The 27061-nt window shown below is 37.0% G+C and overlaps 1 protein-coding gene across 3 annotated transcripts in view; it reads left to right on the forward strand.

Moving 5' to 3' along the window:
* The window catches only part of LanB1 (laminin subunit beta-1), a 115100-nt gene that overhangs the window by 77451 nt on the left and 10588 nt on the right, over positions 1-27061 (forward strand). For all 3 annotated transcript variants that reach the window (XM_071586762.1, XM_071586763.1, XM_071586764.1), the window contains 14 exons: positions 2012-2201; positions 2394-2537; positions 2650-2881; positions 6082-6245; positions 9318-9542; positions 10047-10246; positions 10392-10488; positions 10817-11008; positions 13966-14146; positions 14234-14418; positions 18931-19166; positions 21286-21468; positions 23902-24090; positions 26242-26405. In XM_071586762.1, the coding sequence (XP_071442863.1) occupies positions 2012-2201; positions 2394-2537; positions 2650-2881; positions 6082-6245; positions 9318-9542; positions 10047-10246; positions 10392-10488; positions 10817-11008; positions 13966-14146; positions 14234-14418; positions 18931-19166; positions 21286-21468; positions 23902-24090; positions 26242-26405 (2582 nt within the window). The remainder of the gene's footprint in view (positions 1-2011; positions 2202-2393; positions 2538-2649; positions 2882-6081; positions 6246-9317; positions 9543-10046; positions 10247-10391; positions 10489-10816; positions 11009-13965; positions 14147-14233; positions 14419-18930; positions 19167-21285; positions 21469-23901; positions 24091-26241; positions 26406-27061) is intronic.

The following is a 27061-nucleotide window of genomic DNA, read 5'->3' on the forward strand; positions in this document are numbered from 1 at the left end:
TTGATTTCTTTACCTTTTTCAAAGTAGTCAATATACAGAATTTCTTTTGGGTCCCAAAAAACCAGTGCCATGACCTTCCTCGCTGACTGCACCATCTTCACCTTCTTTTGTGCCAGAGAACTACCTCTGTCCACTGAATGGAATGTTGTTTCGGTTCTAGCATCTTGTTTCGGCCAATCCATATTTCATCCATTGTCACATGTCTATGCAGAAAATCACCTGATTTTCGCTAAGCAAGCCAATCAATGTTTGAAAATGTCATCCAAATACATTTTTGATCCACAATGTGCAGAGCACCCATCTTACGCCAATCTTTTGCATGTGCAAATCCTTGTGAAAAATGTAACTGATGCATTCTTTTGATATCCCTGCAGCATAAGCAATTTCAAACACCTTCTCAATTTCAATTTCACTCAGCCTCTGCTCACAGTTGTGTTAACATGAAAGAAAAAATAATCATGTGAGTAGTAGTGCCATCTATGGGCAAGGCCGAGAATTTTCCAGACCATCCTCGTATATATATTCCTTTCAATATTAATATCACTTGGCTTCTAAATTATTTTTTCTATCCTCCCCTTCTCATTTTCAATTCTTATCCACTGAACTCACAAAGTTTTATTTTCATTGTTCCTTACCTCCTAGTTAAGCCTAATTTCAATGTTTTGAAATAACTGCATTGTCTGTTGTCGACATATAAATTGGTTATCGGAACACACATGTAATAACTTCAGTAGGATGAAAGTTATTGACTGATAATTATTGAATAGTCACAAATTTATGGTGTAGGAGTGTTTTTACAGGCTACAGCATAACCCTCGTGGGAAATTCTGGCCTCTATAAAGACAAACCTTCACCTAGTGAATGCTCTTGTGCTTTCTTCCTAGGGGCCCACTCCATCTCACCACGGGAGATAGGATGCATTCCTAGCCATGTGTTACCCTCTTTTGTTATCTGGCCAGCTTCGACTTTTGATATTTTCCATTAACCGATTGAACATACTCCTGACATTCCAAACATATTCCCTGCTGCTTATAATTATTTGCTCTGGTGTATATAACAGGAATTTTCAAAGCTCTTATTAGAAAATGTCTACACTAACAATTATTTTTCCTCATTTTTGCATAGCCAGGTATAAATTAGATCAAGGAGTAAATGTAAACAATTGATATTAATACAATCACACGCAGTCAAAACAACAGGGTGTTTACTAGTGAACATTTCATTGAAATGTGTCTTTTTCTGCCTTAAATTTTTGATAATATATTTTAAATTTCTAAATAAAACCAGTTTCTCTTATGTCAGTATTTCTTTCCATAAATTTCCTTTGAAAGAATGTTCAAGGCAAAGAGGATGATTATCAGAGCGATGAGGGCATTGAGAATGTCCGAGTGTGGTATCCTTTCTTTGATGTGGAGTCTACAATCTTTTTGTTTATTTCTGCTCCTTTTGACTGTCAGAAGGTTGAATTTAGCCAGATCTTCCACATGTGAGTGAATTGTAATAGTCGTTGGGGCTGAAATGTATCCTTGTCTTTGCCCAATGTCAATGGGTTGTCCAATAACTTTTAGTCTTAAGAATGCATACATTCAACAGATACATAAATCTCAGTATTTTGTCATCAACAAAATTTGTGTAGTGTGGAGAGCAACTTAATCATGCCAACCTATCTTCTTCATAATTATATGAGCGAGGATAGTAGTCGGTCCAGTCTATCCACCCCTCCCATGCATATATTATGCTCTGAGACTGCTGGTGGTATACATCTCTGCATATTTCTCTGGCTGAAATTTTCTGCTAATTGTCCAGAAAGCTCCATGGAATTCATGAGGACATCTCGCTTTTCTTTTCATTTCAGCATTCAGATCCCATCACCCAATCACCTTTGTACAACCTCTATTTCTTAAGGGAATGAAATATCATACAAAAGGGTGGAAAGAGAATCAGTTTCCACTGAACTTTGTGGTCAAAATCTCATGACATGTCCATCCTAATCTTTTGTGTTATATTCCAGATTGCACTGGTACCTCGCATTGATAGCCTGCCCTTTTTCCGTGGCTCACCAGCCAATGAAAACAAAAGACAGGAGTACGAGCGGTACCACTGCGGGGAAGCATTTTATACAGTGGTGAAGGGGAATATTCCTGATGTGTGCAAGAAATATCACCACAGTATTGGTCTATATGTTTATGATGGAGCTTATGGTAATTGGCTATGAATTTTTTCAATTGAAAGTTAAAATTTTTTGCCATGAATGATCAGACCAGCTTGAGGTGGCATGTAGATTTTACCCTTGAAGATATAAATGAATAAAATTTCTCATTGAGATACTATTTTGGTGCTTACCTTTACTATATGTTAATGTATGATTACTATTCCTATGTTTTATTTTATAGAATGCCAATGTGAATCCACGGGATCCCTCAGTGCTTTGTGTGGTCCCTTAGGGGGTCAGTGCCAATGCAAACCAAATGTTGTCGGAAGGCGGTGTGATCGTTGTGCATCTGGGACATTTGGATTTGGACCCGAAGGGTGTCGAGGTATTTACATTATAATTCTGGTTTAATGATTTTTATCAATATTTTTTCTTTGGTGTCCATATCACTTCAATTCAGTTCTGATGTGTGTGTAACTATCTCTGCTCTCTTTTAGCCTGTGACTGTAATTCCATTGGTGCTCTCGATAACTTTTGTGATGCTCAAACTGGCCAGTGTAAATGTCGACCTAACACTTATGGGCGTCAGTGTGATCAATGTCAACTTGGTTTCTGGAACTTCCCGAATTGCCAGCGCTGTGAGTGCAATGGCCATGCAGACATCTGTGACTCCAAAACTGGCACGTGCATTGATTGCAGGAATTTCACAGAAGGTTACAACTGTGAGCAGTGAGTGTTGGCCTCATCTCAGGCTTGCATGATCTACTAATTAATCTCCTAATCTGCTATTAATCCATATATATCATATCCTATTAATATTGATATTAATCCATCCATATCCTATTACCTGCAGTGTGCAGTCATATTTGTCTTCTCTGAGGAAATCAGGTGTCCCCAAAAGTGACTGCACTTTCATGTAATTTTAAATGAAGACATTTTTCTTCATTATTGTTTATGTATGTATACCTCTCAGTCTCTCTATCATTCCGTAATTTACATCTAATAACATTATTCGCAGCTAATATATACCATTCTTTTACTAAGAATTTTGTAATTTGAGCAGAATTTATGTGAATAATAGCATTTGTAGTAATAGTTTTAGGGAAGGCGACTGACAGCTAAGGTCATTTGCGCCATTAGGGATGGATGGGAAAGGAAGGGTGTTAAGGGAGTTAGTATCCTCTTGTCGAAAGGCACCAAGGGGTCCGCAGTTTAATGTCCCATCCAACAGACATCATACCTACTCAAAGTGCTCTCCACAAAGCATCTTAAGTAGAGATCGGGAGGCCACTGAAAATATCTGCTGCCTCCGGGATTCAAACCCGGGCTCTCATGGTGGGAAGCCTATGCATGATCCACTGCACCATCCCGATCCCCAATAGCATTTGTCTTTTATTGAAAAAGGTAAATGGTATTTTTGGAATATCTGTATGATTTATCGCTCCTTGTGCTGAATTAAATCCAGTCAGGCACTATACATGATTATCTTATTCATCCCAGACCATATCATCTCATTTGTTCTTTATTTCAATTATCCCTTCCTTTACCATTGCCCTCCTTAACTTTTGGTGACATAATTACTTCCTTCCCGGAAGGATAACCTGTTCTTGCTCATAAATATTCAGTGCATATGCAATAAATTACTGGACCTCAAGGTTCTAGTAAATGCGTACAAACCCAATGTGATCTGTGTCAACGAACATTGGTTAAATGCAAGTGAACTTGACACTCTTCATGTGGCTGGGTATGTTATTGCCGGTGCTTTTCGCCGATCTGTACGCAAAAATGGTGGTGTTTTGATTGTAATTACTGAATGCTTTTCCCATTTTCCAATTGGTTTCTCATGTGAATGTCTCAATAAAGAACAATCATGTGAATCCTGTGTTGCTTGCTTCAAAATGGATGCTACTGATTTTTATGTACTATCTATTAATTGTTTGCCTAAGAGTGAATTTTGCTTTTTCCTGACCAAACTTATGAAACTCTTGGAAATAATCCATAGTTAAATGCATGACCCTTGCATAATAATTACAGGTGACTTCAATTGTAATTTTATGGACGATTCTAAAGCTAAAAAGGAATTCATGGATTTACAAACATCATTGAACTTCTATCCAACCAACAGTGAACCTAGTGGATTGGGTACTAGTTCTCAAACCATTTTAGATAATGTATTAACTAATATTGACCTTGAAATTGTGCAAGCAAATACCATTAATGCCCACCTATCAGATCAATACCCACTTCTTTCTACAATGGCTGTGTCCACATCCAACAAAATGAAAAATACTACATAAGGTATTTCTCTGATCAGAATATGATCGCCTTTTGTGACTTATTAAATTACCATGAGTGGTCTGATTTGTTTTCCTTGAAGTCCTTCGGCAAAAGCTTGGAATATTCCTATTCGACCTATCTAATTTATTCTGAAATCTCTCTTCCCCTTGTCCTGAAGCATATGGAAAACAAAAACTAACCTGTTAAATTCAAAAGTCAGTGGGTCTCTGATGAAATTTGTTGGCTTTCAAAGAAAATGAATGCTGCAGCTGTGTATAACAAAAGCAAATCAAATCTAGCTGATCGTCGGGACTATTCAGCACTCTAGAAAAGTTATCGCCAAACCTTACAGTGTGATAAAAAATCTTTCAACAATCATAAACTTACCAATGCAGACAATAATGCTAGGGAAATCTGGAAAATAATTTACAAATTCAAGGGTACAAATAATTTACAACAAGATCTTCAACTGCATGACTCTGCTCTGAAAGTCTATTCCAGATTACTTTAAAATGGCCTCCATTCTGAATAATTTCTACCTATCCCATCAAAATCCCACAGTTTAAGTCAATTCAGCTAATTATTCTCCTATTCCTAACCCATGAAATTCATTATATCTATTCCCCTGTTCAGCCATGAAGCTGACCAACATAATCAATAAATTCCCTAACAACTTTATTCCTGGATTAGATGGCGTCCCAGGGATAGTCGTAAAGAAGTATTTTAATGCAATTGAAGATCAGCTGTTATTCTTAATTAATGAATCCCTAAGAATTGGAATTTTCCCAATCCCTCTTAAATCAGCCAAATTGTGCCAATTTACAAAGGCAAAGGTTGCAAAATGGCCATGAAATCTTTTAAATCATTATCTTTGTTGAACCAGTTGGAGAAAATATTTGAAATAGTTTACTATTATCGTCTAGTAACATTTCTTAACTTATTATCCACATCTCAACATGGTTTTAGAAAAACAAGGTCTACTACAGCAGCCACACATGTGATGAATCAAATACTTTTAGGATATGATAATAGAACTGAAACTTAAGGATTATTTTTTGATATCACTAAAGCTTTTGACTGTGTCAATCATTAGCTTATCCAGCATGAACTGAAACGTTTTGGTGTAAAAGTTACATCCTATGAATGGATTGAATCATATTCCAAAGAAACTGCGGGAGATGCCGCAACAGTAACTTTTAACGGAGTCATCCACTAATGTGCATTTCAGTGCAACAATTTCAGAGTGTAAAAATCATTCGCCTTGACTGGGATTCGAATCCAGATCCCTCAATTTCTGGTTGAGTACTTCAGCCAGTTAAGCTATCGAGGCGTCCTCTTAAACTCTGAAATTTTGGGGCTTTTAAAGGAACAAGATGTTGTGACAAAATACCGCACAAAGAATATCACAGGCATTCGTAGTCATGCGCGATGTGCCACAGTCCACGAGGTCAAAGCCAACATTCAAGCACTTAGGCTGTTTATACCTTGACAAATTCCAAAGAAACTGTGGGAGATGCCGCAACTGTAACTTTTATCGGAGTCATCCCCTAATGTGCATTTCAATGCAACAATTTCAGAGCAAATGCCCATTAGTGGATGACTCCGTGGTGATGGTGATAGTTTGCACTTCTTTGACTGACAATGTTTTTCAGGTGCATAGAAGGCCATTATGGGAATCCATTGATTGGGGAGGGGATCCCATGCCGTCCTTGTCCTTGTCCAGACACTGCTGACTCAGGGCATTCATATGCCACCCGCTGCTCCCTGGACTCCTATACACAAGATGTGGTATGTGAATGCAGCACAGGCTATGCAGGTATGCAACCCTAATTGATTCCTTGGGTTAGTGAGCTTCAGTAATTATTAATAAAAATAGTGTAATATGACCCTTTTGAATTGGAAAACCATGGATGGCCCAATGGGAAGATGTGAAATTTTGGGTGTTTACAATGGCCATTCATGGCGAGATAGGGTGGGTCAAAAGGAATGGAGTGAGGGCAAAATGCAGTTGGGGTGAAAAAGGGGAATGGTGACTCAGGGCAATCTTGTCAATCACCTGAGAATCTGTTTGAGGTGGGTACCCGCTTGACCAGTTCAATGCTGATATTACTGGCACTTATTTTTACTGCTCAAAAAAAAGTCAAACTGGTCCAGCAGGCAACTCTCTCCAATGGATTCCCCTTTGACCATTGTAATTCTAACTTTTCTCTGTTAAGCATTGCTTATGTTCAATATCATAATGTTCCTTGTGATAATCTGCTTGTTTTGATACCTAGTGGCATGCCACACCACTGTCTATCACAAATATGACTCTATAAATCCTTTGATCATCGTTGATAGGCCCTCAAAGAGAAATTCTCTCGAGGAGGGGACAAAATGAATAATGAAGGAGAGGATGATGGGTAGACAATGAAGAGGAACGGTAATAGAAAGAGCTTGGGTGCATACAATTTTCAAAGGATCAATGCCTCAAAGATGGGTTGACTGTTCTCGATAGCAATTATATGAGGTGCCTCAATGTCAGCATTTGAGAGCAAAACAGTTTTAAATGTTAGTTTTTTTGTAGTGATATCATTATTGTCCATTGTTATCCTGAAATATTTTTATAATCTGCCATAAGACTCAATGAAAAGTTGGGACATTTCTTTGATTGTACTGCTGTGGACTCTTGTGTAGTTACTGCTGTAGACTCTAGAATATGTTTGAAGGGACTTAGGATTCTGAACTTAGTAATCAGTAAAATGTGCCATCCAGATTTGACCTGAAGTAAGTACTCTTTGGAGAGGAGACATATTGAAGTATCAAATGAAAGTGACGCTGCACACATGGTGCTGCTAAGTGATGTCATAGTCATTGATGGCACTGCAGCCGAGCTTTGGCTACCGCCATCATGTGCCTCTATTCCATTAGTTGTAGTTTTAACGGGAGGCGACCGACAGCTAAGGTCATTTGCGCCATAGGGATGGATGGGTGGATAGAAATCCAACATCAACATTAGCCTACTCTTGTCAAAAGGCACTTAGGGGTCTGATACCAATGGAAAATGTTTGTTGACTCCAAGATTTGAACCTGGGCCCTCTCGGTGGGAAGCCTGCATGTTAGCCATGGCACCAATCCGATCACCTCTAGAATAGTATAAATCTGGATAATACAGTGTTTTGATATGCATAGCACCATAAAGCATTTCCCTCCCTAGAATCTCATACACCGTTGATTGCCATAAAACATTTGAGAGCCCTAATGTATGAGAAGATACCATGAAATAAAGTTATTCAAATAAAATGTATCTCTGATTATCTCCCATAATTAAATCTGTCATGAATCATAAAAAAAAATGGTAATGAGTTTTCAAATTGAATTTTCATATTTCTCAAATTGATTTCAGTTGATGGTAACTAATCGATTTCATTTAAATAAAGGAGAACTTAGCATCTGAAAAATGGCTCGAGTATCCCTTTGCCATTGTTATTCTATTTTGCAATCTTCTTCAAATCCTGCAGCCATTACTTCCCTGGTTTCCCTCTCTCTCTTCGAGACCCCCGCCATCTCGCTCTTCTATTGAGCAGTCTTTTGGGCATTTTGCGGTCATCCATTCTTTCTAGGTGGCCCAGCCATGCCAGTTGCAGTGACTCAGCAGAACCTAGCCATATCTTTCTTCCCCACCTTATAATCATTTATCTCCAATGCATTGATTTCAAAGTATACAAATCATTTGCCTTGACTGGAATTCGAACCCAGATCCATTAGATGGCCAGCCGAGTGCTTTAGCCAGGCCAGCCACCGAGGTGTCCTCTCACACTCTAAAATTTTGGGGGGCTTAAAGGAGCAAGATGTTATGAAGAATCACCATGCATAGAATGTCATATGTATTTGTATTCCTGCATGTTTTTATTTATTTATCATTTATGCAAAAACAGCATTTTCTGACAATGATGTAGGATTTTTTAACTTAAAAATAACAACAAATACAATTACAAACAACCAAGCCCCAGGTGGGGAAAAACTCACCTATGCAGAAATTATATCAAACGGTCACCTCGGAGTTGGCAGGTGAGGACCACTGACTCTAGGGTTGGGCTCAGTTTTACTTTTCTTGACAAGAGTGTTATTTAAGGAGAGGTACCTTAATAATAGGCCTAATTGCCAGCCATCACCCTTTGGATCATCTCTTTAGACATTTTATTTTCATTATTTAGAATGGCTCTTAGATAAGTGAACTTCTTGGCTCCCTCAAACTCATAGTTCCCAGGGTGAGGTTGCTAACCCTATTCCTTAGTTCGAACCTATAGGGCGAGGAATTGTTCTCAGGGTTCACTTTCATAGAGAGGTTTGTGACGTGAAGGGTCAAGGCCTGTTCTGCCCTATCAGTAGCGTAACTACAACTGAAAAACTCTTGCCATCATAACCTCTCAAAGTGCTCCCCACTCAGCACTTAACGTGCTCTGGGGAAGTGAAAAGAGAGGTATGGTTTTGCAATGCAGGGTAAATCCTTAATTATGGGGGTGCTAATGACACACAAATGCTGGTATTAAGTCTTTGATGTCATTAACATATGAGAAATGCAATGAGCAATCTCTGCTGCAATCATTTGTTCTTAAATGTGACGAATAAATGTATCCATTTCTCCAGATTATTTTGTTTCTCTTTAAGTGAGTACCTCAATAAGCAGCAATACAATAATCACCATAGGAGATTGACCTATTGCATGCATACTACAGCCAATAGATAAACTGGTAAATTTCCATTACACCAGATAGTAAATGATTATTAATGATCGTTAATAGACTATACTCTGCATGAACCGTACCTTATCATCTATATCTTAATTTAATTTTTGAACTAACTTCCTTCTAGTTAGTGATTTTTGGTTTGAAATATTAATCTTTAGGGTCAAGGTGTGATGTTTGTGCGGACAACTATTTTGGCAATCCAGACACACCCGGGGGCTCTTGTCGACCATGCAATTGCAGCAATAACATTGACATCTCTCACCCGGGAAACTGCGACACGAGGACTGGAGAGTGTCTGAATTGTTTGTTCAACACAGAAGGCTTCAACTGTGAAGTGTGCAAAGCTGACTATTTTGGAGATGCTGTGAATCAACAGTGTATCGGTGAGATTTTGCATGCCACCAAGAAATAATGATAACTTGAAAATTACTTCGGTTATATGTGCATATGTGCATACACACACACATATGCAGTAGACTCCTCCTTTTCCCAAGGCACAAAAACCCACAAAGGGAGAAAATACATTCTTACAAATATTGGTAGAGAGAGAGGGGATAGAAATCTACGTAAATGCAAGCACAAGGTAAGTGGGGAAAGTGGAAGGGTGTGGATCACAAGTGGGAAAAAGTTTCCTTGACCAAGACTTGGACTTGAACCACATATCTACACCTTGCCAGGCCAATGCTCTACCCATTTAGCTATCAGGGAAATGCAATATGCAATCGCCTTAGAAATCCATGGGGTTTTTCTATTTTTATTGATATGTACAACATTTTATCATTTCATTATTTTGGCAACTGGCTTAATTTATAATCATGTGATTTGAATGATGAATCTGTCCTTGTTTTGAATATCTCTTGATAAGTCCCTGACATATTTTTTTTCAGTGTGTGTCTGCGACATTCTTGGAACTAACTCCAAAGGTGGTCCATGCAATGCAAAAACGGGACAATGCTCGTGTTTACCAAATGTTGTGGGGCTCTCCTGTGATAAATGCAAAGAGAACCATTGGAAAATAGCGAGTGGTTCTGGTTGTGAGGCCTGTGACTGTGACCCAGTGGGATCATACTATGAGCAGTGCAATCAGGTATATTTTGCCAATCTCAGAATTTCCTACCTTGTAGTTGCTACTTTCTTCCTAGCATTCTGTGCTCTTTTTTAGCGTATTGTGATCCACACTTGGGATTTATTTTCTATTGCGTAAAATTTTGAAACTATCTCCTCTTCAACAGTATGATGGCCAGTGTGAATGCAAGCCAGGATTTGGAGGGAGACAGTGCAATGAGTGCCAAGCGAATCATTGGGGAAATCCAACTGTTGAGTGCCATGGTGAGTGCCCTTCTCATGCCCTACAGTTTTGCCCTCATGGTCAAAGGGATTTTTTTAGAAATGGACCAATGTTGCATTTTCCAGTAATGGGCATCAAACCATTTTTGCTGGTTTTTTTTTGGTTAAGCATTCTGCAAGAAATTAAAAGGTTAACCACCTGATAATTATTATTTCAAGGAAACCACGAGTCAAAGTGGGCATCATGTGGTACAAATGTTTCATCAAAAAATATGTTTTTGGCTAGGTGTCTTAATCAACTCTAAGATTTGTTCTGTATATCTATTAATGGAAATGTTGCCTTTAAAGTTTGTTTATATTTTTCCATCAGCTTGTCAATGTAATCCAGCTGGTTCTGCAACACTTCAATGTGACCGCACCAATGGAAGCTGTGTCTGTGCCACTGGAATTGGTGGCTACTCCTGTAATGAGTGTGCAAGAGGCTATATTGGCAATGCCCCGGTTTGTGAGTCATGCGGTGAATGTTTTGACAACTGGGATAGAATTTTAAATGAACTCAGAGGTGAGTTTTGCAGGGATTTACTTAAATGATTGGTTATGTGATTTAATTTTTCCATAATGATGAGAAGAGCAAATTACTTTTATTCACATTCCATTTTATCCTCTTCTGTAGAACCGCTTTGATGAAACCACGTGTGAATGAAAAATTTCGTATATTTTAGAAAATAATGAGCCAAAAGATTGGACTTCAATGGCTTCAGAATTAACCTATTACAGATAAAAATCATTTACTGAAATTTAGAGGCCCATCTGTTTTAATTTTGCATTGGCATGCAAATGTAAACATGTATGTGTGCTGCCCAGCCATTTTGCATACGAGGCCATTCTTGACTTATGTTATTGTCTCTCGAAAAGGTCTCATTTACTGGTAGTGTGTGTATGATATAGAATATATTTGTTTGGAAATGGAAGTGGGAGATTGAGGTGTTGGCAGGTCAAATGAAAAAGTACAGATATTGTTTGTTAAGAACACAATTATGGTCTTGTAGAAACCTAAGAAAGTGAATTCCAATTGAATTATTTGAGAAGTACCCAGTATAGAAGAATGTATTTTTTTTTAGGTTTCATTTAACATGTTTATGTTTCATTTCATGGGTGATTTATCTCCCCAAGGAATTGGTAATGTTTGATTATGTTGTAATTACAATAAAAAAATATATAAGATGTAGCAATTAACAAAACATTATGGCAAAGCTTTAAATATTTAAATTAAGAAATTTACTCATTTTAAAAATCCTATGATTTCCATTAAGAGTGTTACTTGTGATCTCAGCATTACTGTTGGCTACTTCCATTTACAGGTGGCTAATAAGTTGTCTCTCCCTCCAATCTACTTCTATCGTCTGTAATAGAATCACTACTTCTCCCTAATTAATACTGTCAAATGCCTTCTTGGAATCCACGTAACAAATCCATCCCGATTGTACTTATGCTTCTCTATATTATTCCCCTCCTAACATGTATGCCTCTTCCCCTGCCAGAACTCAAATTGATCATCCCCTAAATAAACATTTGCCCTCCTCGCCATCCTTTTTATTCTCGTTAGTGCCTACTACTGTCAGCAAAATAAAATCAATTGTTTTATAGTCATCATATGTAGCTGCAATTCTGCAATTGCAAGGTATATGTCACCATCTATTTTTTTCTATTTCGTAACATATGGTCATGGAACCTGCAGTTCATGGAGGAATGGAGTAAGTTAAAAGATAAGATTAAGCAATACCCCAGTATGCAATAAGAGGTGTAGCGTAAAATATCAGCAACTTTGTTTGTACAAAGGAACAGCAAAATAAAAGGGCACAAATATTCATGCTTGAGAAACTCAGCTTTGATGTTTGAATAAGGAATAAATATTAATAAATGTCCTCACATGATGTAGCCTTTACCTTTTTCGGAATAAGAACTAACACTGATCTCACAAAGTCTTCTGGCCAGATTTCTTCCTCATAGATACTACGAATCAGTCCATATAGCCTCTTCCTCCCACATTTTCCTAAACATTGCAATAGTTCTGCCGGAATGTTATCCATCCCACTGCCTTATTTAGTCTCATCTCTCTTAATGCCCTTTCTATCTCATCGTCGAGTATGCCTGGACCTAAGCTATCTTCCTCTTTGTCATGCTCCTTTTCTATGTCTAACCTTGTTGGCTTAAGTCCTTTACCATACAGTACTTCTATATATTCCTTCCATCTTTCTTGGATCTTTTCTGTGTCAACTATTATCTTACCCGCCTTGTCTCTGAATGCTAGCATAGATCTTCCCTTCTTATTCCCAGATAGTGATTTAACCTTGCTGTTTGCAAAATCATTTAGGATAACATTCAACATGTTCCCCCGGGTGCTTTTAAATGTATTTAAAACATTGGTGGAGACATATCCTGTCACAAGGTACATCATTATGCATGTGTTTTTACAACATTTTATGTACCAAATAAATTGAATGGTATGTCTTACTGAGAGGGGTGAAAAGGTTCAGCATGTATATTATTGGAATTTCTTGTTCTATGGCCATTCCTTATATAGATTTTAATGTTAAGATATTTGTCGATTGATGGACTTCCATGATAGGTGTTAGGAGGCACAAACATAACAGAATTTTTGCAGCATTGCTGAGATGTCATTTCTGCACCAGCCCCAAATGTTTTTCATTGATAGTAAGTGGCAATCAATTAGTGTGTATTACAACGTAACGTAACGTAAACAATGTATTACAGTCTATCAAATATTGAAACAGGCATGATTCTAATTTTAATGTTACCAATAGGTTTTTTTCCAGAATAAAGTTGAATAAGTATACAAGCCAATGTATTTAACATAATTAATGTCATGAATAGCAGATCTTTTGTCTTGGGGCTCAGTATGTAAAGTTTGTTTACATAGACATATTTTTACTACTCGGTGCTACCACATACACAGTATCCTGTGACTGCGGATGGAGAATTTGAAGAATATGAGAGTTTTTATTTCTGCCAAAGTTGACTCAAAAAGGAGGCTTATTCTTTAAATCTTATGAATTTGTTAACAGTTTAATTGAATCACCTTTGGGTAAGGTATTAAAGGATTAAAAATGAGTCTAAAATATCTACTCATGCCCTTGGAATAAATACTTGTGTATATTCCACCATGCACAGTAAGCAGCCTTAGATATTGAAAAATCTTTGACGAAAAATTAATGCCCATCGATTACAGATAATAATGGCAAGTCCACATGTCATCAAGGTGTCATCAAGTTCTCTTCTGCTTTCAAAGAACACAAGCAAGATAAAAATATGTACCAATTTTATTGTTTTGGTTGATAATATGAATAATGCTTTTATGGGCTGTTAGAACACCAAGTAGTCAAACGTTTCACTTTTTGCTGCCTAGTTGTAAATGTTTTTCCCTGAGTAGAACTTAAATATTTACTAATGTTTTTAGTTTCTGAGTAAGTATAACCTGATAAAATTCTTATATTTTAGACCAAACTAATGAGGTAATAGATGCTGCATCAAAGATAAAACAGACCGGAGCAACGGGTGCATATACACGGGAGTTTGAGAGAATGGAGAAGAGGCTTGATGAAATAAGGCAACTTGTGAAGAATACTACAGTAAGCACCCATGACCTAGAAAACATGCAGAATTTGATTGATAGTCTCAGGTAAGATGATTGCCAGTGCAGATTAGCACATGTGTACCTAATGCTGCATGAAAATATGTTTTAGGATTAATATTTTCATTTTCTCAGTGAAAACATAACTTATTCTACTGGAAAACTTGATGAAGTTGAGAAATTTTTGGAAAATACTACCCAAAGAATTTATCTGGCCAAATTAGCTCTGAATGAATTTCAAAATACATCAATGCAACTGGAAAACTTGGCCAAACATTTGAAGGATAATGCCACTAGACTTCAAGAAGGAAACGTTGAAGGTAATTATATCTAACTTTTAATTACTCCATAAATTTCATTTATCGCGTTCCGTGGCATTGTATAATCATCATTACTGTCATGTCTACACATACATAGAGTAATGAACAGTCATGGACATGTATGTATGTATATAGACATTACAAATCATAACTACATTATAACTTACCCTCTAAATGTTTTTGTACACTGATGAACACTGCGCTCTCCAAAATTAGCTTATCTCTCTTTTAAAAGAATTACAATGATGAAGTGAACCAGCTATGCTTAGGAATCCTATTTATTGTAACAGATACAGAGATATGGGCCTTTTAAGCAGAGAGCATATGGAATGAATGCTTTGAATGCCATTTTTCCCACATGTGTCAAAATTAAGAACACTAGTGTTTACAGGGAAGGTTAAGAAAGCTTTTAACAAATGGGGAGGTTAAATTTTACCATAGAAAAAGAAGGGTTTACCAGGAGTAATAAAAAGGTACTGCACTCAAAAACTGTTATAGTCTGCTTTTGTAAAAGGCTTTGAAAGAAATGGATGAGTTCTCCCAAAACATTGTGTCAGGAGCCAGGTGAGCATGCTGCAATTACCAGAGAATTCAATCAACGCTAAAGGGGCCAACTTTCTGATCATGGAAATACCAGTTGCTCGTTATTAGCCAATTGTGACAAATGAATGAACTAGATCATTATTTCATAAATATGGAGCTAAAGAAATTGTGCTGAGCCTGCTACTGAGAACAGCATATTACTGGTGAAATTGTGTAACAGATATGCTCCCTTGGTATGAAAATAAATGCATGTAGTAGTATCATTGTTTAAAATAATATTATTAAAGCGATACCACTTCAGCGTATCATAGTATGTTTTAAATACATAATCATTCAAATCAGAATGTTTACTAGCAGATATTTGGCTTGAGGTCATCAGCATACAATACTGGTGAACTCCTGGTGAAATATTCTGGAAGTGGGGCAAAAGGAGGCATGCCTTGATTTTCAATGGAGTGGAGCTAACAAATTGGGATCCGATGGGTTTAAACTAACATATTGTGATATATCATATCAACCAATGAGCCAAACCATGCCCACCAGCCAACCATCAAATGGGCAGCAACCAAGTAGTACAACCTGAAGTACAAAAGGTGCGGCAAGTTCTTGATTATCCATACTAATGGATGTAAGATGAAACGGATAATTTTAATACTTGGATAACCAAAGTATTTGAAATATATGGTTGTCATATAAACGGCTATGTATGGAAACTTTATTTTTTCATTCTGTGGGATTCATTTGAGTTTTTTGTTAGCCATAGAAGGTATATATTTTTCCATTTTTCAGTCATTTTTTTTGGAGTGGAATTATGCGAGGACTGTGCAGAAAGTAACTTCCATTTGTGTGTAGTGAGTGAATTAGTATGGGGAGCTGAAGTTTTGCTGTATTGACACAGACACTAGGGCAGTTTGCCTTGAGGTGCAGTGTTTTTAATGCTGTGCTGCTTATCATTTGTTTATAGTAGCAAGTCAAAATATACAATGCAATTAGAAATCCCAGCAAATTTAAAAACTGTTTAGTGTTAAGGTTTTTATCAGCAATAAACTTCAAAGATGTTGACGGTCATTGGGAAATGTGTGCTGTGCATCAACTAAGTGATGAGTGACAGTGTTGTGCATCAGTGGTGTTGTTGGGTAATGAGTAAATGGATAAAAGTGCATCATGTCCAAGTAATGACCATCCGTCAGTTCATCTGCCACAAGGCTAGGCCGACCACTGCAGTCCTTGTTGTGAACATTGGTGCCACCACTTTTTAACTTAAATGCACCACTGCCTCACTCCACCATCACTCATTATTCCATCTCTGTATACTTCATAAAGTTACCTATAAATTTCAGTTGGCTTGTGGCTTTCTTCCAGTAAAAACCTAGTCACAGATTGCACTTCACAACTTATGGAATTTTCTATTGCAGCACCCATTTAAACAGTTCACAGTGAGCAAAGTAGAGCAACCACAGTCAGCACACCAGCGCAGCAGGATGCGTACCTAGTGTAGTGATGTTTAGTCATGAAGATGGTGGCTCTAGCTCTACCCCCTACCACCACGCTAGGCCGAAACGTATGTTCTTGGCAGCCCTCGTAGTTTCACAAGAAAACAGAACTGTCATCAAGTGAAAAGCAGAATGCATTTTTCTCAGAAATCTAAACAAATCACAATTAGGTGCCTAAATGTTAGGCACCCAATAAAAAGGCAACTCTAGTTTGGACACCCTACGCAGTAGTTCGGCCATCTATGTAGCTAAGAATAAGGAACAAACAGATAATGTCCAAATGTAAATATTTAGATATTTGAGATAGCTTGTGCAAACATTCATGTGTTGTTGCAAAATCAGGCAATGGTCTTTACATAATTCTGAGTTCACTTTACAATTAATTGGGCAATTTCTTTATTAAACTTGTCCATTTCTGTCTTACAATTTACTAACCTAGGCGACTTTTGGTACTAGTTTTGTATTTATTTTCTCTTATATTTAGTCCATAGATAAATCGTTTTTTTATATTTTGCTTTAATTATTAGGTCAGATATAATTACATTTCAATGATTGAGAACTTTTTGTCTAGTTATATGGTATTTTACGACAGGGTAATTTTTCAGTCATTAATCCTTGTCAGTAATTGTTTAAATATATGCTTTGTCTCGTGTGTAGTTCATTTATAGTCATGCATAGTTTTCTTGCGTAATGTTTCATATTTTTAAGTTACACTTAGTATCAATTCAATATGAATTCCGCAATTAGTCTTTGTGGGCATTTTTTCATTTTTGTTCGTTTTATTACTTTGTGGGCTGACGTAATGAAACGGCAACTCCTTTTGCAAACTTTTTGCGAATGACCTAAGATTACCCTGTTGGATTCATACTACTAGTCCAGCTATATTTTTACTGAGAACATTACTAACTGCTTTCACTCTCTGAATACAGCATTACTCTTGAAGATTATCTTCCATAAGATTCACGTACCAAAATAAGATTTAACGAGCACACAAACAAGGCATGGATACAACCACGTTGACAAAGACAAAATTCTTGGCAATGAAATGAAGCACCAAACAAAAAAATATAGTTTAACCAACAGTTGACATAATCCAGTCCTACAAATTGAAAGCATACTATTCATGGTCTGTGTTAATCCATTTAACAATTTAGATTTTAGAGCTTATCAAGTTCTCCATTTACAGCCAAGTCCCAACTCAATTTTGGTAGCAGAGGTACTTGATGAACATAACAGTTTCTGGTTTAACTAGGTGGAATTTCTTCATCATGAGGGTAAAAAATAAACTTGACACTTCCACTTCATGGTGGAAGTGCAGTCCAGCATCCCACATGTTCAGTGCAAATGCAACTTAGTGTCAGCTGCACCCGAGTCCAGTTCTAGATCTGGCCCATACCTGCCTTGGGGGACTCTTCCAAATCGATCCAGACTAATTTAATCCGGCTACAGCTCAGTTACGTGGCATTTTTAAGGGTTCCAACCTGTTTTCAGAGTAGTTTCAATTCGGTTTTAGCCCATGTTATTTTACCTGATTAGTTTGAAGCTTTATCTTGGTTTTTGGTTCTCAGCTTCCCATTTTCTCATAAGAATTTCTTCTTTTTTATTTTGGTCTTTTGGCCATAACAAATCGTCATTGTGTATAAATGCATTTAAATGAAATTCTCATCTAACATAAGCATATTCTTTGACAATTAATATTAGCTTCTGCTCATTTCCACAAATGTATCAGTTACAATTTGCTCTTCAATCCCCTGAAGTCCTGAGTACATCTCTAGTGATTCAGCTACACAAGTTGGTCTGTATCATCTGTAATGGAATAGTGGCACCTTTATTAAACAGGCTTCTAACCAGCTGGCTAAGGAAGAAGATCAAACTACAATGTAGAGCATTAATGATGTGACTGCAGATCTGCTTACATAACTGCAGATCTTCACTTGTAGTTTACTTCCCTCCCCTCATTATTATGCCACGGAAAATTTTATTAGACATTATGAGTGGGGATGAGAGAAAAGAGAAAAATTAGTTTTTTATTTGTTTAAATATGTGTTAAATTTTTTAAATATTCCCAAATATTTTGATGGTCTGAAATCTCAAAAATGTTCCGGTTGAACTTGAAGATATGAGTTTACCATGACTACTTTTCCATTCATAATGAGTATATATACACCGTGGAGAAATGAGCCAACTCTTGTGAGACATGTAAGATCAGGAATATACTCGTAATTAGACAAATGACAGTCTTGACGAGTTTTCTCAGGTTCCCTCAGACTCAGGTCTGTCATTATCTAGAGCACCAACAACCCTGACTGGAAACAGAGAATGATCACTTTGATTATGTGTGCTAGGTCAGGCCCAGAATGTTGGTATAGTACCATGATACATTATTTTCAGTGGATTTATCTTGCAACTCTGTATCAGGAAAAGATTTCTGTAAAAATTCTTTAACCCCATATTTTTTCAAATGGTTACAATGTAGGAGCCTTAAATTTGACCCAAGAAGCCCATAAGAGAGCACAGGAAGCAGAGGACAAAATTGGGAAAGCAAAGTCAATAATTGCAGATTCAGAGCGCCAGTGTCGACGCACAGAAGCTTTACTTTCCAGAAACAAGGAACAGTTCCAGGAAAACCTGCTTGAAAATGGAAATGCTCTCATCTCACTTGGTGATAAGCTGGAGGGATTGGAAAATATGATTCCTGATTTGAATGAATTTGTAAGTACTATTCATGTACATATATTTAATCTAATTCCCTAAAATGCAGCGGTCAGGAGGTCATATCACAGTTTTGAACATGTGGTTGCACAATGCCCAATCATGCCCCATTTGTCACCCATTTGATGGGTGAAAGTGCAAAAAAGAGCACGTTGTGTTTTCCCTTGACGGTGTACACACATGCTTAATGTTAAATCTTTATGCCAAATTCGCATTGATGAATTTTTCCAAAAACGCCAGAGTTGCACTAGGGGACTCTTTTCTCAATGGCTGTAAATGTAAATGAAATTGAATAATTTTTATTTTTATGCTTTATTCTCTATTTTTGTTACTCATTTTGTTTCAATAACATTCTCCAATTGATCTAATATTCTAATTTAAATGCTTATTTATATACTACCTTGTTAATTCTGTTATTATTTTTTTCTTTAATTTTCAATGTCCCTTTTTAATATAATTTACCTTTGCAATAATCATTGAAACTCTATGCAGTTTGCATGATAAGGATACCTATGCTAATGGATATTTGCATAACTGCTTGGTATAATATAAGAATTTTTTCCAGTCTCTCAACTGAATGCTCTTGTAATGGAAACACTGAGTGTTTTTGAGATATTTAAAACCCTCATCTGGAGAGATAGAAACCTATAATGGGTATGAATTGGAATGGGGGACCTTGTATCATAACACAAGGAGTCAGTATCCCATTATGGAATGTTGTTTACAGCCAGCATTCAAATGTCCATATCCCAGGTACCATGTTCTGGTCGATGGACTAATGGAGCATCCTTGAAACATTTAACCGCCTCATCTGGAGAGGAATGATACTATATACAACAATCTGACTCATTGTCAGGGGATGTGATATCCTCTGACAATGTGTCAGATTTTCCAAATCAAGGGGACTTGCAGGGTCGGTACAAAAAGTATTGTGACTGGTTTGCTGTAGCCTCAACGGATTGGTGGATGGGGGTCCGACCGGTCGGCTCGGTAGAGGGGTCCCCCTCCACTGAGGCGCACTTTAGTTCCATTGCCTCCGGGCATACGTTGAGACAAGAGGTTGATTTTTGTGACGTGTGATTGTTAGTGGTGTCGTCGCACCAGCATGGAGCGCACCGTCGAGCAACACTACGCTGTGAAGTTTTGCGCTTAACTTGGGAAATCTGCATCAGAGACCCTTGAACTCATTAAGCAGGCTTATGCGTTTAACCACCCCATCAGTAAGGCGACTGGCCTTTCAGTCAGCACCGTCCACACCATCGGAATGGACGATCTTGCGATGAGGAAAGTGTGTAGGAAGCTGGTGCCGATAGTCTTGAGCGAGGAACAGAAACTGCCGCGGGTGGAAATTTCGCAAGAAATTTTGGACTGCATCCAGGAAGATGAAGATTTTCTCGACAGCATTATTGCCTCAAAGAAAGCTCAAAAGGAGCTCAAACGATATCGGTTTGACTCCATTGAGGCGGTTCAAGCGGCGACGACAAGGGCTCTCCACAGTATTCCGGAAACTGACTTCCAGCAGGCTTTTGACGAGTGGCAGATGCTCTGAACTACAGGTTTATCCATGCAGGAGGCATGTTTTTTGAAGATTATTAAGTAATTGTAATGATAACTGCAATAAATTTGAATTTTTGGAACCAATCCTGATACTTAATGTATGGACTCTATATAGTACCCCTTACCCCCCCGCCACACGCCCTTGCGGCGGCTTGCGGGGTATTATGTAGATGTAGATGTAGTAAAGGGGCCAGAAAGGGGACACTCATGGAATGATGAACTATCTGGATATTTGGTCCATCGCCAACTAATGTTCTTAGCAATTAATGCACTGAAACTGGTTTTTCCTAACCATCCAGTGGATCATTAGCCGTGTATTTCATTTGCAAAATTCTATATTTTTTAGGTTTAGTAAATATGAAAGGAGAATTTTACCTTGTAATCATCATGGTCACTAAAATTTTTGCAAAGCATAATGTTATTTTCAGATGATAAATATGTAAATACTTCATTTATTAGTTTCTTCCATGTCAGTACAAATAATTTCTCCCAGTTTGTGGAGCAGTATAATCATTGACTATTCATGCTATTCTTAATCACTATGGTGTTTTCTCTTGAGCAGGTGTGTGATAAGCGGGGAGAGCCTTGTGACCCTCTGTGCGGTGGTGCTGGCTGTGGCAAATGTGGAGGCATTCCCTGCGAGAATGGGGCCATGGCCAAGTCAGAGTCTGCCCTCAAGTATGCTTTGAATGCTGGAGAGATTATTGCCACTAAGGAAGGAAAAACTGAGGAAGTGTTGAGAGGGGTAATTCATTACTGTGCTGAAATTTATAAATAGTGCCCTTCATAGTCTTGTGTGATCATAATTATCACATCCACGACATTTTAAAAATCTTTGGGCTGGTTTTATGATTTCTCCTCGATTCAAATCCATAGTGAATTTGAGCGCTAATTTAAAGTAAAGATACTGATGAATGCTGATTTTATAATTAAATAAGATTGCTCATTAGTGAATTTATTATTTGTGTGTATTGTGAGTATTGTGAGCATAATAACATCATCTGTCAGGTATCCAGCTGTTTAATGGTCAATATTTAACTCAACTAGTGGTCATAAAGCTGAGTATTGGCCTTAGTCGGATAGAGGTTAAAGTTTTAACTGTCAGTTTAATGAGTCATCACAAATTTGACCTTAGAGTTCCAAAGAAACTGCGGCAGATGCCACAACAGTAACTTTTAACGGAGTCAGCCACTAATGTGCATTTAAATGCAACAATTTGATTTGGTCCTGGTCAAGGCAAATAATTTTTAACTCTGAAATTGTTGCATTGACCTTAGAGCTTTTCATAACCTAAAACCAGTATAATGGTGCTGCTGAAGTTTAACTTTTATTTTTTTTTGTACTCAACAAAATCTCATTGTATTTTATTAACTATCTGAGGAAAAATTTCCTGATAAAAATTGCCTCAATAACAAATAATAATTATTTATCAGTACTCCAACATGACATAAATTAATAATCTATACATTAATATAATAATATATTAATAATTCAGCAGTTTTAGAGTAATCTTTGGTAGTATTGATGATGGACCTGCATTAGCATAATTCAGTAATATTGGTTAAGTGTTACATTTGAATAGATAAACAATACAATTATAGTTTCATGCAAATATAATGTGTAAATTATTTTAATTTTACTAAGAAAAAAATAATAATTTCACCCAGATATACTTAATCCTCTAGATTTATCATAATGAAAAGCCAAGATTGTACATTTTCTATTATTCTTTCTATGATGTGGGGTATCTGAAGAGTAGGAGCCATTTGGTCATAAAAAATATGTTCATCAGAAAAAGTTTTTTATTGGTGGTTTTAGCTTCCTGCAAAGCTACTTAACTTTTCTACATAATCACCATTCACTTCTAAGCTCTTCTCATAATGCAGCACCAGCTTTTTTAATCCCCCAGTATAGGATTTCATCACCTGGGAATTCAACCGGGTGTCATTGATGGTTTTAAGTTCCTTGTTTTCTTCAAACCATTGTCCACCAAGCCACCGATCAAGCGCAAGAAGAGGGAAGTGTGGTTAGGTATATGGTAGGGACTGGGGATTGTGGCCCACAAATGCTTGACCACTCAAAACACCTAGCTCTTTGGGTTGGTTAGTAAGCATTTTTGGTACCCACTTGCACGCATTTTGTGATATCTTAGCTTTTCCGTCACAATCGTGTGCGTAGTGGTGCATCCTAAAATGGGAAATCCATTAGCCAGAGCACTAATTGTCAATTGTTTAAATGATTTTTGAAGCCTTAAAGGGGATCGAGATGGTGCGGGGGCTAACGTACTGGCTTCCCACCATGAGGGCGCGGGTTCAAATCCCGGCGGTGTTGAATATTTTTCAGAGGTATCTCGATCCCTACTTGAGGTGCTTTGTGGAGGGCACTTTGAGTGAGTACGCCGTCCGTCGGATGGGACGTTAAACTGCGGACCCCTTGGCGCCTTTCGTAAAGAGTAGGCTAATGCCGACGCCGGGTTTCTCTCCACCCTTCATCCTTTCCTATCCATCCCCTTTGGCGCAAATGACCTTAGCTGTCGGTCGCCTCCCCTCAAAACTACTACTACTACTTGAAGCCTTAAAACCATTGTCTAACCTTTTCTTCACTCATTACTATAAAGCCATGAACTAGGCACAACTCTCAATGAATTTGTGCAGCTGATGATTGATCCTTATGCACACAAAAATTGAATCACAGTATGTACTTTGCAGCTGGTGCGTGGGATGATTTTTGTGGACATTGTTAAGTGCATTCCCTGACGTGCACATGAATTCTTAATCAAAACAATAACTTCAATGGCTTTGTAAATAATCAGTGAACGTTGGCACCCGGCTTTGTTCTGACCCACCAATTTGTACATATAAGAAAAGGGCCCTTACTTTTCGAATAAGATTTGTAGTTTCATAGAGTTTGGATTGATGCAAGAATGCAGTAATAAATTGTGCACCTTAGGTTCTGTGTAGAGGAGGCTTAGGCAAGGATATGTCCGTTTTGCCTAGGGTAAAAGGAGAAGGCCCATTTGGATGAGGCTTCATGGTACCATGCCATTATTCTAGAATTAAAATATCAACATCAAGAATTAGATCCTCTATCTCAAGTGTTTATTAAATGTCTGCAATGGATGGTACAGTACACTAATATTGTATTTTTTTCTTCTTCCATTCTTGTGAATTGCACAAAGATTGCACAAGCTAAACTGGAGACAATGCGTGCTCATGCAGAAGCTAAGGAAAGCTATGAAAATATTTCAAATGTTCAAAACTCATCAGAGGCTGCAATGCAGAATGCATCACTCATTCTTGGGCAGTTGGAGGAGTTTCTGGCACGGGACGGAGCCAAACCGGCTGAAATTAGGAAGTTAGCTGAATCAGTAAGTTTCAAGTGCTTAAAATGTATGGATTCATTTCTATGGATCAAAATTAATTCTAAAATGATAGCTTTCCTGTTTGGGTGAGAGAGGGACTGTTCCTCAAATGGAGGTACATTTGGTAAATTTGAAATCTGGCTGCCAACTCCTGTACTTAACTTATAGGAAAATGGAAATCTATACCAAACTTACTCATGGGACGGAATTATACTCACAGTTGGTAACTTATGGATGGGATCAGGCACTGATTGTTTCTTGAAATCCAATGCACAGTTATAACAAATAAATGAGGAACACATATTCACCCAATGTAATTCCTTTCAACCTAATCAGGAATCCCTGGCCAAGAAGTTTTCCAAATAAAGCAGGAATTTGGTAATATGACATAGTTTTATAAGTGACATGGGCATGAATATGATGCATTCAGTGTACAAAGTTTTAATGAAGCCTTAAATGTGCCTGCCCTGAATCTCAATTTTTATATTATGTCTGGGTTGGTGTTCACGTTAATTAGTGCCATAAATACTTCATATTTAAACCCAGAGCTTGTATAAAATCTCATTGCCCCTCAACAGATTACCATAAGATTTTTATCATACTATTTCCATAGTTATGCTCATCTCTGAATTATTATGCTCATAGTTGAGAACATTACTATATTGAAATTAGTATCTTCTAAAGACTGTGTTCTCCATGAATTTTGTGATTAATTTTTGAATGATCATCAGACTTGTTAGCAGCCAGTGTGTTAATATGAAAATTATAAAATATGGTTTTTTGTTTTTATGGTAGGATTGATTTAAAAAAAAATAGTTGAAAATGGCACAACAGCTGTTGACTAACTCTGGTTTAGCATATTATCTCTCTTCATTATTGCTAAAATTACATGCATTAATGTGCAATAAAATGAGTACATATTGAAAACAAAGCAGAGACTTGTATTTATGAAACAAGCAGGAAAGGGCTTGCTGCAAAAATGAAAATTCATTTGTTGAACCAGAGCGCAGTTAGATTAGTACAGTGTGCACCACTCACAATCTGGCATTAAGTTGTTTTACTGGCAAAATAAAACATTTGCTAAAGGAACTCAAGATTTCAATATTGAAGTGCAAGCAACTCATGTGCTTGGAATCCAAATGTATGTTTTCGAGGATGGAATCGGTGCGCTGTTAGTTCCCAAAAATATGAAATGTACCACTCTCAATAGAAATTAATGTGGCTTACATAATCCTTTTTTAATTAATTTCTTGCTCAATAATTAACATGATCTTAATTAATTTTATTTTTGTTTTCACAGTTATGAAACTTGCTTGAGCATTCTGGAATATTTCTATTCTATAATATGCTCATACCAATGATTCAGAATTAAACTTTGGTCCGTAGAGTAATTTACCTGGTGTTCCTCAAATCCATTTTTGGATGAGTGGGACCATTATCTGGAAACTTGACTCCTTTCTTATTCTACCATTATTGCATCAAATTCTTGTAACCACTATGCAGATAACCCACAATTCATCCAAGGATTTTATCAAATTTGTAAATCTAGGATGGCATGTTTTTGCCATTAAAAGGATAAGGTCACTCTGAATGTCCAACTATAAGAGGCTTGACATTACCAGATCTGTCCAAGTTCATGAATTGCAGAAGCGTTGGGCATTATTTCTGCTTCTTTCACCGCACTTGCTGAATCGCCTTTAGGTGACAAGTAAGCATTGTATTGAGAAGAAAGTTGAGGTAAAGTCCTGTTTCATCTTAAATAGAATTCCTTCTAGGCACCACTTCAAATGATCTTTTTGGATAGGCATCCAACCATTAGCTGCCTTTGAGTTCTTGACATTTAATGCAAGGACTCTTCTTTTAATATTTATATAACTTGGGCTTTGGCTAGTTTAACAATTGACATAGATACTTGGAAGACACAAGCTATCAATATTCAGTATCTCACACAAATGTTCAGCATTTACCTTTAATTTGGTTGGACTCATTGGTGTCCTTGATGATTTTAGTTAGAAAAACATATTCCTATGTGGCAGAATCTTAATCTCCATGTATTGAATAATTTCTTGATGGTGAATATATTATTTCATGTGCTGCAGCTGCTTTTTTTCTTTAGGAGATTCAATGTTTATTATTTCACTCTCATATCTCCATTAGGTCATAAGCAAGGGGATTTATTTGCAACCAGCCCAAATAATGGAATTAGCTCAACAAATTAATAATACAATTGCCTCCTTAACGGACATTGATGCTATTCTGGAAGATACTGCTGATGACTTGTCCAGGGCTAACAAACTGAAAAAAGATGCAGATGATGCCAAGTAAGTACAGTTTATTCTAGTCCTTCTGAAATTTTTAAAAATTAAAACTTGTGGATTAACTTGCAAACCTTGTTCTGTCATGATAATTGTGTAGAAAGGTGCCTCTTTATCAAAAAGTCAATTAGAAGTTCTTTAAAAAAAATTAAATTGAAAAAAAATTCTGAACCAGTTACCGTGAAGACTATGAGTTTTTTAATAACTAATAAATAAAATAGAACTTACGAAGATAAGATAAAAACAATAGCTTTATTTGTATTGCTAGTCAATTTAAATGTACTTGTGTTCAATAGATACTAATAAAATATTTATTTCTTGCATGGAATATTTTCATTGAAATTTGAAGGCTTGGCATTGGATAATGGTAGGAACATGTAAAATCTTAAGAGCCTATCGACCACTTATAGCTGTGGTTGATAGGCTCTTAGTATGTGAACTATATTGACTGAATTTGTATGCAATGGAATCCTGAAATAACAAATAGTATTGCAGAAAGCAATTAGCATTATACAAGTGTAAGGCAAAAAGTTCTCAGCCTGACAATGAAAGACTGCAATTTTCATTTAAAAAATGATATTATTTCATATTATATTATTTTTTCCATTTGAATGAAAACTCAAAAGATATCTACTGCAACAATAAATGGAAACAAACTACTT

The sequence above is a fragment of the Hetaerina americana genome, unplaced genomic scaffold, assembly GCF_022747635.1.
Source record: "Hetaerina americana unplaced genomic scaffold, ioHetAmer1.1.p SCAF_257, whole genome shotgun sequence".
Taxonomy (NCBI): domain Eukaryota; kingdom Metazoa; phylum Arthropoda; class Insecta; order Odonata; family Calopterygidae; genus Hetaerina; species Hetaerina americana.